The following is an 11,611-nucleotide window of genomic DNA, read 5'->3' on the forward strand; positions in this document are numbered from 1 at the left end:
TGACCTTACATTTACTTTGCATGCCCCCCCCAGGGTAACCCATTTTAAAATGGGTTTACCTTGCGTGGCGTCACCTTCCCCGGGAGGGTTTAGTGATCGAACCCCGATCACCGGTTCCTCGAGGGCAGGGAGAGAGTCCTGGGCGGGACAGGGCGGAAGTCCTGGGAATCGTGGGCAATTTTTCAATACTCCCGCGTGTCCCAAGCGCCCCCAGAAGGCTGCGGGGGCGGGGGATCCTTTTTGTCGTTTTTGGGGTGCTTGTTTGGTGGTGAGATCTGTTTGCGTTTGTGTTTCAGTGTTTTTTGTGGTGTTACAGGCTTGTACAGTTTCTTTGGATTTCGTTGTGGTGCTGTTGCAAAACGAAGGTGTCTTGTGTGGAGCAATGAGGGCTGTGGGTCAGTGTGATCACCTCAGATTGGTCTCTTTGAAGATCTCCTCTGGACAACAATACTAGGGAACCATTTTTCTGTAGCATGATAGGGGACCAATGTTTGTGAATATTCTTGGCGTTGTAATTTGCAGCAATCAGAGTTACGGTAAGATGCTTGTATTCCGGGTTGGTTAGGAGTAAAAGTGGGGATTTTTTTTATGGAGGTCGAGGCAGAGTTGTCCTGGAGGTAGAGAGGTCGTCTCTGGGTGTTGCTAGTCTGAGCAGGTGTGTCTGGCGGCTGTTGTGGGCGTATGAAGAGAGCAGTGTTTTGTTTTACCTAATCTGATTCGTTTTGTTTTTTTAGTATCTTCGCAGCTGCAGCATTTGGATAGGTCTCTTTGCATTGGCGAAAGAAGTGACCTTCGCCCACCGACAAACGAGAGCATCTCTGCGGTGTGTGCATGTGTGTTATTTTTATCGAACGTAGCATTTTTAAGCCATTGGTCAATAGTGAATAAGTACTCTTGTTGAATATTGTAAGTTGGGACTGTGTATAACATCATGACCCACGTGATAGAAGTTTCTGGGCTTCCTTGGGGCAGAGACACGAATCTTAACGATTCGTGGAATAGGGAGGTTTGTAAATGTCACGGGACAGGACACATCTGGCGGGTACTTTCAGACTGATAGACTCACCGTCGTACTGTCGATTTTTTAGCAGTTCCTCGAGGTTCACTATATATATAGATATATATATATATATATATATATATATATACTATATATATATATATATATATATATTATATATATTATATAAAGAGAAGGGGATCTTTTAATTTCCCTTTGGCCTTCGGTCGAAAGGAATGTGGGCAGTTGTTCGGGTCTGAATACTGTCAACTGAAGCCATTGTTGACACCCCTGATCTAGAAGATCATGTATTGATGCATTTTCAAGGATTAATTTGCTGAGTTCTGTTACCTCTATGTAAAGTAACATTCAGGATTACTCACATTTAGCTTTTAGTTTGTAAATTACTTGGGCTGGCATGGTTTGGTAACTGTGTTCGAAAAGTCGTCGGTTTTCCTCCCCAAAGGTGATCAGTCGATTAACGAATTTCTTCAGGTTTTTTTTGTTTTTTTTAATCTATAATGAGTTGTCCAATCTGAGAAACGGAATGCATTATCTAGTAATTTTCCTCTACTTTTAGTTTATTACTAGAGAAACCATTTGCTAAATCAAGCGTGAAAAACAGATTTAGAAGTACTGGAAGAATCACTGGAAGCAAATGCAGGATTCCCAGAAAAATCCTCCAGGTAAGCTTTAACCCGTTATGTATTAGTGCTGTTGAATGACCGCATTTGTTTAACCCCCAAGTCCATTTATTTTTTGCGTAACAGAAAATGGTGCAATCGCTGGGAAAATATCAAAAGGTCGAATAGTTATATTGTGTCATCTTCGATTACCTTCGATGGCTCATTACACCAGATATGATCAGTTATTGCTTCAGATGTTGATGACACTCCGGTTGCTTAATTAATGGTTTGGGAAAAAGATATGACTAAATCTCGCGGGGGGCAAAATATTTTTAAATTTGAGAAAATCAAAAAAAATCCATACATAATTTTTCTTTCCTCCTATTGTTGTAAAATACTTTTGGGGTTTTTCAATGAAAAAATATACATCTTTTCGGTCCCTTTAGAAACCTTAAAATCTTTACCTGTATACATATCAAAAATACAAACCCAACCCACAACACACACACACACACACAATATAATATATAATTATTTATATATTATATATATATGTGTGTGTGTGTGGTGTGTGTGTTGTGGTGTGTGTGTTGTTTTTGTGTGTGTTTGGTGTTGTGTGTGTGGGGGTTGTTGTCGTATATTACTATATTTTTAAAAAATATATATATATATTATAATTTTAAAAAATTTATTTTATATATTTTATATTATATAAATGTATATATTGTGTGTGTGTGTGTGCGTTGTGTACCGTAATTTTATTTGTGTGTGTGTTGTGTTGTGTTGTGTGTGGGGTGTGTTTTTGTGTGTGTGTGGTGTGTTTTGTGTGTGTGTGTGGGGTGTGTGCACGCTATATACTATATATAATAATATAATATATATATATATATAATATATATTTATAAAATATGTGGTGTGTGTGTGGGGTGGGGTGTGGTGTGTGTTGGGTTTGGGTGTGGGTGTGGTGTGTATGGTTTTGTGTGTGTGTGTGTGTGTGGTGATTTGGTGTGTGAACCACCATATATATTTTGGGTCCACCCACACCCCCACACCTCTAAAACCAACACACACACACACACACACACACCACACACACACACACACACAAAAACACACACATATATAATATTATATTTTATATTATATAAAATTATATATATCGTGTAACACACACAGACCACTCCACCACACACACACACACACACACCACACACACACATACATACTACAACTACTACATCATCAACATACATCATACATACACACACACCACACACACACACACAAACAAACAACATATATATCCGGGTGTAAAACACACCCCCACACACACCACACACACACACACCCCCACACACCACATATATATATTATATATTATATATATATATATATATATAATAAAAATTTATGTTGTACATATTTTAATAATTATATATATATATATATTATATATATATTAATATGTATATATTATATATAATATATATATATATATATATATATATAAATATGGTGTGTATACACACACACACACCACACACACACAACCCCCACAACCACACCACACACAACACATCCCCAAACAACACACACACACACACACACACACACAAAAAATAATAAAATAAATATATAATATACAATTTATACAATTTTAATGATTATGTATATATATGTATAAATATATATATTAATATATATATTAATATATATATATGTAATATAAAAGTATGCACCCAAAAACCCCACACACACACACCACCCCAACACACACCACACACACACAACAACACACACACACACAACACCACTCACTAAAAAACACCCCAACAAAACACACACACACACACACACACAAATTATATAATATAATAATATAATATATATATATAAAATATTTATGTATAATATATATATAAAATATATATATATATAAAAAGTAGCGTGACATATTATTCAGCACCCCCCCCCCCCTTTTAAATGATGTGTGTGGTTGGCCTCTCATTGCGTCACACGTTGGTGTGGGAAAGCACAACTTTACGAGTACCTGTATGATTGGGCGGTATATTTACGATGTTGGTGGGTGTATGTATGCGTGTTGAGTGAACGCTGTCAAAATTTCGTGCGCCCCGTCCCCCGGGCGCTTGTAATAGTGGGTGCATATTATGACCGATACTTGCTTTCCTGCATACGCATGTCAAAACAAAAAGTCTGCGGGCTTGCGTGGTGTTTGCGGGGTGTGTAGGTTGCGTTGCGATTGTCGGTGTTGGTAAAAAAATGTCGTTTTAGTATTTTGCCCCCTTTTATTATTTTATCTATTTTTTCCGCTCTTAATGACATTTGGTCTATTTTATTTTTGGGGATCCATTTTTGAGCCATTTTTTTTAAACCCTTTATATAGCCGTTTTATGAATTTTTGAAAAATGTTTCCCCGTCTCGAGCGTGAGTCACAGCCCCCCGCGGCCTTTTGTACGGCCAAAAAAAAAAAAAAAAATACATTCGTTTTTTCTACTGCACCACGGGGCGTTTTTTTCCCTCCATCCTCTGGCATTTTTTACTTACCGGCAAGGAATTGATTCTTCGTGGCCGACAGCTCCAGCTCAGAAACTTGAAGGACGGGAAAGCTAAGTATTGACCCGAAGGACAGTATTAATTAAAGGTTGGAGCTGGACCCTGCAAGTTTGCATCTATACATACACCACATATCATAGCAGCCTCGTGGTTCTTCTACTTGACCTCGTTCCTTTCTTATGTCTTCTGCTACATATTTTCCTTTCATTTTCCCCTCCTCCTAATTGTTGTTTCTTAAGCTAGCCTATCCTTCCCCTTTCCCCTCCAGTGATCTCGCTTACCCAAAATCCAAATACGTTCCACACACTGGGCCATTTAAGAGATTTCCCGCTGTGACACCCCACAAGGTCATATTCCCCGTGGAACATCAATAGTAGTAGGGGATTTGACAGCAGGGGGTGGGCTTACCCTACAGATGCCCACTACCTTCATGGGGGGACCTGCACTTAGGGCACCCTGGCCTTAAGGCAACCCTTCTTGGTAGGTGGGGATCCCCTGGGGACTACACATGTGTACACTACAGGTCTAAAATTTTTTGGTGGGCACCGGTGGGAGTCGTAGCAAGGCCATCAGCCCTGGGAAATCTTAGACACTCTTGGTCCAGTATATTTTTATCGACATAATGGCTTTAACCATTTGCAGCCCGGTATGAGTATCATATATATTTTCCGTAATGTTAGTACAGTACATGTTGCCATTGCTCTTTGTTTCAATATTTTCTTTTTATATTTGTAGTATTTTTTGAGCTAACAATTTCTCTTGCAGAGCAAATTCTCTTTCAGAGATTTGTTGTATTAATCGCCAGCTCCATATAGCTTTCTGAATGGAAAATAACTGTCTAGGCATTTGATTTCATTAACCGGGCTTCCAGACAGCTGCATTTCATGCCAGTGTTCGAGCCCTGTGCCAGTGCGTGTTGGCAGGGTGTTGGTTTTATCCATGTGTATTTATTTGTATTGATCTTATTGTTTTTTTTTTTTTTTTTTTTTTTTGTGTGATTTATTTAATGTGTTCTATATTTCTTAGTCTTTTTACTGTGTCTCCCCTTTTTTTTCAAGTGTTCTTTCGTTTCCCGTATACTGTTCAGTGTGTCAGGCCTACTCATACAGTGTACGTGCCTGCCCGGTACCCCTTGTTGTGTGTTCCCTGATGCCCGGTCCCCCTCTCGTGGTGTCCGTGCCTGCCTGGTCCCCCTCTATGTGTGTCTGTGCCTGCCCCGGGCCCCCCTTGTGTGTGTCTGTGCTGCCGGTCCCCCTCTGTGTGTCTGTGCCTGCCCAGTCCCCCTCGTGTGTTGTCGTGCCTGCCCCGGGCCCCCTCTGTGTGGGTCCGTGCCTGCCCGGTCCCTTGGTGTGTGTGTTTTCCTCTGTCCCCTCCCCTTCCTTTTAGCAAATATCTTCATTTGTCTTGTCTGTTTTTTTGCTGGTATTAACCATTTTATAAATGCCTAGTGCTCTTCTGTGGAAATATCCATTTATTGCTTTCTGTGAAATTTTTACAGTTTTTGTAAGGGTTGTGCATTTTTTTATCTGTTGGTGTTGTCTTCTGAGTGAAAATTCCTTACTTGCTCCATTTCCGGGCTTGGAACGGACCCATCCAAAAAAGGGGCGAGGAAACTTCCAAAAAGAAGGGTTCCGTGATCACAGCACCCACCCCCTCCTCACTTCCCACTCCCCGAGAGGTATTGCTGCCCCTTTTTGGGGTCCGCCCGTCTCAAGGGCCCAGGGCGCAATAGCTGCCGACGTCACGTTGCATGGGGAAACCTTGCAGAAAATGAAACAGGGGCATGAACAGGGGTGGGAAAATCAGATTTGGAGAAGCGGTTTAAAAGGGTTTGGGTAAAGGATTGGGAAAAAAACCCAAACAATTGGTGGAAGAACGTCACAGACGCGGCGACATCAAAACTGCTGGGACAATTGGAGGGGCACTAGCCCCGGGCAATATTTTTTGTTTCGCAGTATAAATCAGGACGAACCCAAAACATACCCTCCACAACACTGACCCCCACTCCCGCGGGCCCAGGCTGTGGGGGATCCATAATGAGGAGACAGAGGGTCGCCCCTAGCAGTATACTGTGGGGTGCCGAACAAATCCTCCCAAAACCTCGCCACATGTCCCACCCCCACCCCTCAGCCTCGCATCCATATCCAAGGGTGGGGGTGCAAATCTCCAGCTGTCCAGCAAGTCATGGCAACGCAGCAGAAAAAACTGGTAATACGACCCCCACAACTTAAACATGGTAAAGGGCGACGCTTAGGCCCATCATTTAGGGAACAGGAGACCCAGGCCCAAGCTGGAAGTTCGGGGGCCTTGTACCGGGAAAAAGGGGTGTTGAAAACCCATGGTGGTCAAAACAGAGCACCCCAAATGCCCCCTCCCACCAAAAAGATTTTGTGGTCAAAACCCGCCAAGCCAATGCCATGGGAACCCTGACCCTGTACCATGGCACCCAAGCCCGGGAAACTCTTGCCAAACCTTCCCAAATACATCAATTTCCCATGCAATACTCTCCAAAGGCCCAAAGATTCCGAGTTCGGGGGAGAAGTAAACAGCAGCAAACCCCTTCCTAAAAAATCAGGAGGTGGAAGGAGGAAAGGGGGCCTTAAAAAATCTAGAAAACCCCCCCCTTTTTAGAGACAGGTCTTAAAGGCCCAAATTTTGAAAGACCTTTCGTGGCCTTGTACTGCCGAAATTTTTTTCAAAGTGTTTTATGAACCCCCGCGGAAGAAAAAACAACCCCCGAGGGACTTTTCCTGGAGACCCAAAGTAGGGGTTCAGGGTTATCATGATACCCCTGCCATTGGTCCCAGATGACAAATACTTAGGGTGTTCATTAGTGGATGCCCCCGGGTTTCGCGACATCCGGGCAGGAGGGATGAAGTTACCACCCAAAAACGGCCGATGTGTCAGCTTTTTTGGGAAATGCAAGCAGATCAGCACCACAAGATGGACACGTCTGGGGAAACCCTGTCGAATCCAGAGCGGCCCCCCGGGTAGGGACCATTATCCTTTTCCCTCGAAACAAATCAGCGCAGCCAGCACCCCCACACACGAGCCGGCTGGCGAGTGCCGAGCCAAGCCCCCAACCCACCTTGCTAGGATCATTTAAAAATGTTTTGCCCTTTCCTAAGGCCAGAGTACCCGGGCCCCCGCACCACTCAAAAACCCTCGGGACAGTCGGGGATCAGAAGTAAAAGGGGCCAGGGTTCATACCCCACCCTAACGGACGGCCAGTAGGGGAAAATGACTATAAACTGGGTTAGTGTGGTATCCCTTCCTGGACAGCGGGTCAGGGGCAAAAAATCACAAGCCCTCCATTTTCCCCTTAATTGCCCCTTTGGGAGTTTTAAATGGGACCCAAGCAGCCGACTGTTAAGAGGAGTCCCGGGTGCAAATTCCCGGCTCAAAAAATAGAGTATTGTTTTTTTCCCTTGAATAACCTACATTTGATCATCGGGTCAGGGTTCGGATTTGTTTCCGGGAGTTTTTTACTTGGAATGGACTTTTAAGGGGGGAAACTACAGCCTCTCGTCGAAGCCAACGCATCAAGCCTGTCTGTTTTTGAGGGCAGGAGTTCCCAGTGACCACACTGATGCAAAAATCACTGCAACCACGTTTGAAACGAAAATACCTCCAGTCTAATTCACAACAAAGGGTTTTCCCTATCAATGCGGTAACCGCCATGACCTTTTTTAGCTCATCCATTCCCGCCATACAGGGGTTTGCTGGCTCCCAAAATGTCTGTACAGAAGACTGCCCCAGCGATGGTTTTTCGTTTGTAGTCCCCTCCCTCAACAGCTTCAACATTAACGATTTTTCTGTAAGAAGGGCGCTGCACTGTGTGGGTAGAAAACCCTACAGCCAAAGGGCTCTCATCAGAATGGGCCTAGGCTAGGAAATTTCCCTGTAGCGTCTGCCGAAACCGCAACCCAGTGCCCCCCTTCGGGTCTGCCGAACCCGCAGCCGAAGCCGCAGTGCCTCCTTCAGCGTCTGCCGCAGCCGAAACCGCGTGCCCTACAGCGTCCCGTAGCCGCAACCGCAGTGCCTCCTCAGCTTCTGCCGCGCGCAACCGCAGTGCCTCCTTCACGTTGCCGAGCCGCAACCGCAGTGCCTCCTTCAGCGTCGCCGCAGCCCAACCGAGTGCCTCCTTCAGCGCCCCCAGCCGCAACCGCAGTGCCCCCTTCGCTCTCCCGACCCGCAACCGCATGCCCCCTTTCGGTCTCCGCAGAACAAACCGCAGTGCCTCCTTCAGCGTCTGCCGCCCCGAAAACCCGCGGGCCCTCCTTCAGGTCTCCCGCAGCCCCCAACGCAGTGCCCCCTTTCAGCGTCTGCCGCGGGCCGCAGCCAAACCGCAGTGCCCCCTTTCAGCGTCGCCGCAGCCGCCCCCGTGCCTCCTTCAGCGTCTGCCGCAGCCGAAAACCGCAGTGCCCCCTTCACGTCTGCCGCGCCGCCCGCAGTGCCTCTTCAGCGTCTCCAAACCGCCGTCCCCCTTTCGCTCTGCTAAAGCCGCTGCCTCCTTCAGCGTCTGCCGCAGCCAAACCGCATGCCCCCTTCAGCGTCTCCCGCACCGCAAAACGCAGTGCCCCCTTTTCACTCTGCCGAGCCGCAACCGCAGGGCCCCTCAGCGTCTGCCGCGCCGAAACCCGCAGGCCCCCTTCAGCGTCTGCCGAAGCTGCAGCCAAAAACCGCAGTGCCTCCTTCAGCTCCTCCCGCACCGAAGCCGCAGTGCCTCCTTCGGGTCTGCCGAACTCAGCCGCAACCGCATCCCCTCCTTCAGGCTGCCCCACCGAGCCGCAGTGCCCCCTTTCACGTCTCCCCGAGCTGCAACCGCAGTGCTCCTTCAGCTCTGCCGCAGCGAAGCGCAGGCCTCCTTCAGCGTCTGCCGCGCCGCAGCCAACCCGCAGGCTCCTTCACTTTTGCCGCACCCGCACCAAGCGCGTGCCTCCTTCAGGTCTGCCGCAGCCACAGTGCCTCCTTAGGTCTGCCGCAGCCACAGCTGCACCGAAAATCCCTCCTTCAGCGTCTGCCAAAAGGCCGCACCCCAACCGCAGGCCTCCTTCGCGTCTGCCGCACCGCAACCGCAGTGCCCCCTTCACGTCTGCCGCAGCCGCAGGGGGCCGCAAGTGCTTTTTTCAGCATCTGCTGCAGCTGCAACCGCATGCCCCCTTCGCGCGCCAAGCCGAAAACCCGCAGTGCCCCCCCTTCAGGTCTGCCGACCCGCAACCGCAGTGCCTCCTTCACGTCTGCCGCGCCGCCCCGCCCCGCAGTGCTCCTTTCAGCGTCTCCCGCAGCCGCAGCCAAACCGCGTGCTTCCTTCAGCTTCTGCCGCAACCGAGTGCCCCCCTTCGCTTCTGCCGAAACCGAGTGCCTCCCAGCATCTCCGCACCCGAAAACCGCAGTCCCCTTCAGGTCTCCCGCAGTGCCCCCTTCAGCGTCGCCGCAGCCGCAGCTGCAACCCGCAGTGCCTCCTTCAGCGTCTGCCGCGCCGCAGCTGAAACCCCGCAGTCCCTCCTTCACGTCTGCCCACCGCAACCGCATGCCCCCTTCAGCTCTGCCGAAAGGCCCCAACCGCAGTCCTCCTTAGCGTCTGCCGAAGCCGCGTGCCTCCTTCACGTCTCCCGCAGCCCAACCGGGGGCTTCCTTCAGCGCGCCGAGCCGAAACCGAAATGCCTCCTTCAGCTCTGCCGCAGCCGCAACCGCAGTGCCCCCTTTCAGCGTTGCCGAAGCTGCAGCCGCAACCGCCTCCTTCACGTTGCCGCACCCGAAGCCGGTGCCTCCTTCAGCGTCTGCCGCGCCAACCGCAGTGCTCCTTCAGGTCTGATGAACCGCGCCGCAACCGAGTGCCCCCTTTCAGCGTTCCCGCACCGCAACCGCAGTGCCCCCTTTCGCTTGCCGCGCCAAGCTCAGTGCCTCCTTCACGTCGGCCGCAGGCAACCGCATGCCTCCTTCAGCGCGCCGATGCCCCTTCAGCGTCTGCCGCAGCCGCAGCCGAAGCCGCATGCCTCCTTCAGCGTCTCCGCAGCCACAGTGCCCCCTTACGTCTCCCCCACAGCTGCACCGAGTGCCTCCTTCACGTCTGCCGCAGCCGAGCCGCAACCGCAGTCCCTCCTTCAGCTCTGCCGCGCCGCAACCGCAAGTGCCCCCTTTCAGCGTCTGCCGAGCCGGGGCAGGCCGCAACCGCAGTGCTTCCTTCGATCGCTGCACTGAAACCCGCATGCCTCCTTCAGCGTCTGCCGAACCCGAACCGCGTCCTCCTTCAGCGTCTGCCGCGCCCGAAAACCGCAGTGCCTCCTTCACGTCTGCCGCAGCCGCACCCCGCAACCGCAGTGCTTCCCTTAGGTCCCCGAGCCGCAGCCAAGCCCGTGTTTCCCTTCAGCTTCGCCCGAAAACCCCCCAGTCCCCCTTCCTTTTTTGCCCAACCGCAGTGCCTCCTTCAGCATCTGCCGCCCGAAACCGCAGTTGCCTCCTTCAGCGTCTGCCGCAGTGCCCCCTTCGCGTCTCCCGCACCCGCAGCTGCAACCCAGGGCCCCTTCGCGTCGCCGCAGCCGCACGAAACCGCAGTGCCCCCTTTCACGTCTGCCGAGCCGCAACCCCGTGCCTCCTTCCTCTGCCGCAGCCGCAACCGCAGTGCCTCCTTCACGTCTGCCAAACCCGCATGCCTCCTTCACTCTGCCCAGCCCGCAACCGCAGTGCTTCCCTTCACTCTGGAGCCGCAACCGCGGCCCCTTTTCAGGTTGCCGCAGCCGCAACCGCAGTGCCCCTTCAGTTCTGCCGCACCCGCAACCGCAGTGCCTCCTTCAGGCTGCCGCAGCCCAACCGCATTTTGCCCCCTTCGCTTCTGCCGAGGAGCTAAATAAATTGGGGACACGGGAAGAAACGATTTGAGTGGGGGAGATTAACCAAAATTTGACCAAATTTTTTGGGGTTTAGAATTAATTTTTGAAGGGTAGGTGTTCCCCTTTTTCCCGTGATCTTCCTCCCTCTCTTTCTCTCCTGGCTTTAAACCCCTTTAATTAGGGGGCTCTGAAGATCTCCCCTTTTGGGCACAAAATTTTTTGACCTTAGCCCCTGACGAAGCAAAGGTGAGAAGGCGACGGGTCTGTTTTAATAATATCACCATTTTTTGGGATGGGGGAAATTATGCACAGAGGGAAAAAGTAGGACTATTCCGGTACGCATCGAATTTTACGGTAATGCCACCTGTATGACGGGCAAAGGAATTCCCCATACAACTCGCCAGGGAATACGGAACAAAGTGAAGCTATGCTGAGGGCAGGGGGATTGAAACCTTTTCTTCACCGGTTAATCCGTAGTTCTTGTGGAAAAGAAAATGGTGGCCTTTTCGCTTCTGTGTAGATTACAGGGAACTCAATGCAGTAACTAAGGGAGATGCATACCCACTACCTCGGATCGA

The 11,611-nt window shown here is 49.5% G+C and overlaps 1 protein-coding gene across 1 annotated transcript; it reads left to right on the top strand.

Moving 5' to 3' along the window:
• Positions 1 to 7,098: 7,098 nt before the first annotated feature.
• Positions 7,099 to 10,404, top strand: LOC119596768 (proline-rich protein 36-like). The gene is made up of 5 exons (XM_037946093.1): positions 7,099 to 7,190; positions 7,329 to 7,430; positions 7,722 to 7,811; positions 8,108 to 9,135; positions 9,218 to 10,404. The coding sequence occupies exons 1-5, from the start codon at positions 7,099 to 7,101 to the stop codon at positions 10,402 to 10,404; spliced, it is 2,499 nt and encodes an 832-aa protein (XP_037802021.1).
• The last annotated feature ends 1,207 nt before the right edge of the window (positions 10,405 to 11,611 follow it).

This window comes from Penaeus monodon, chromosome 38 (genome assembly GCF_015228065.2).
Source record: "Penaeus monodon isolate SGIC_2016 chromosome 38, NSTDA_Pmon_1, whole genome shotgun sequence".
NCBI classification, from domain to species: domain Eukaryota; kingdom Metazoa; phylum Arthropoda; class Malacostraca; order Decapoda; family Penaeidae; genus Penaeus; species Penaeus monodon.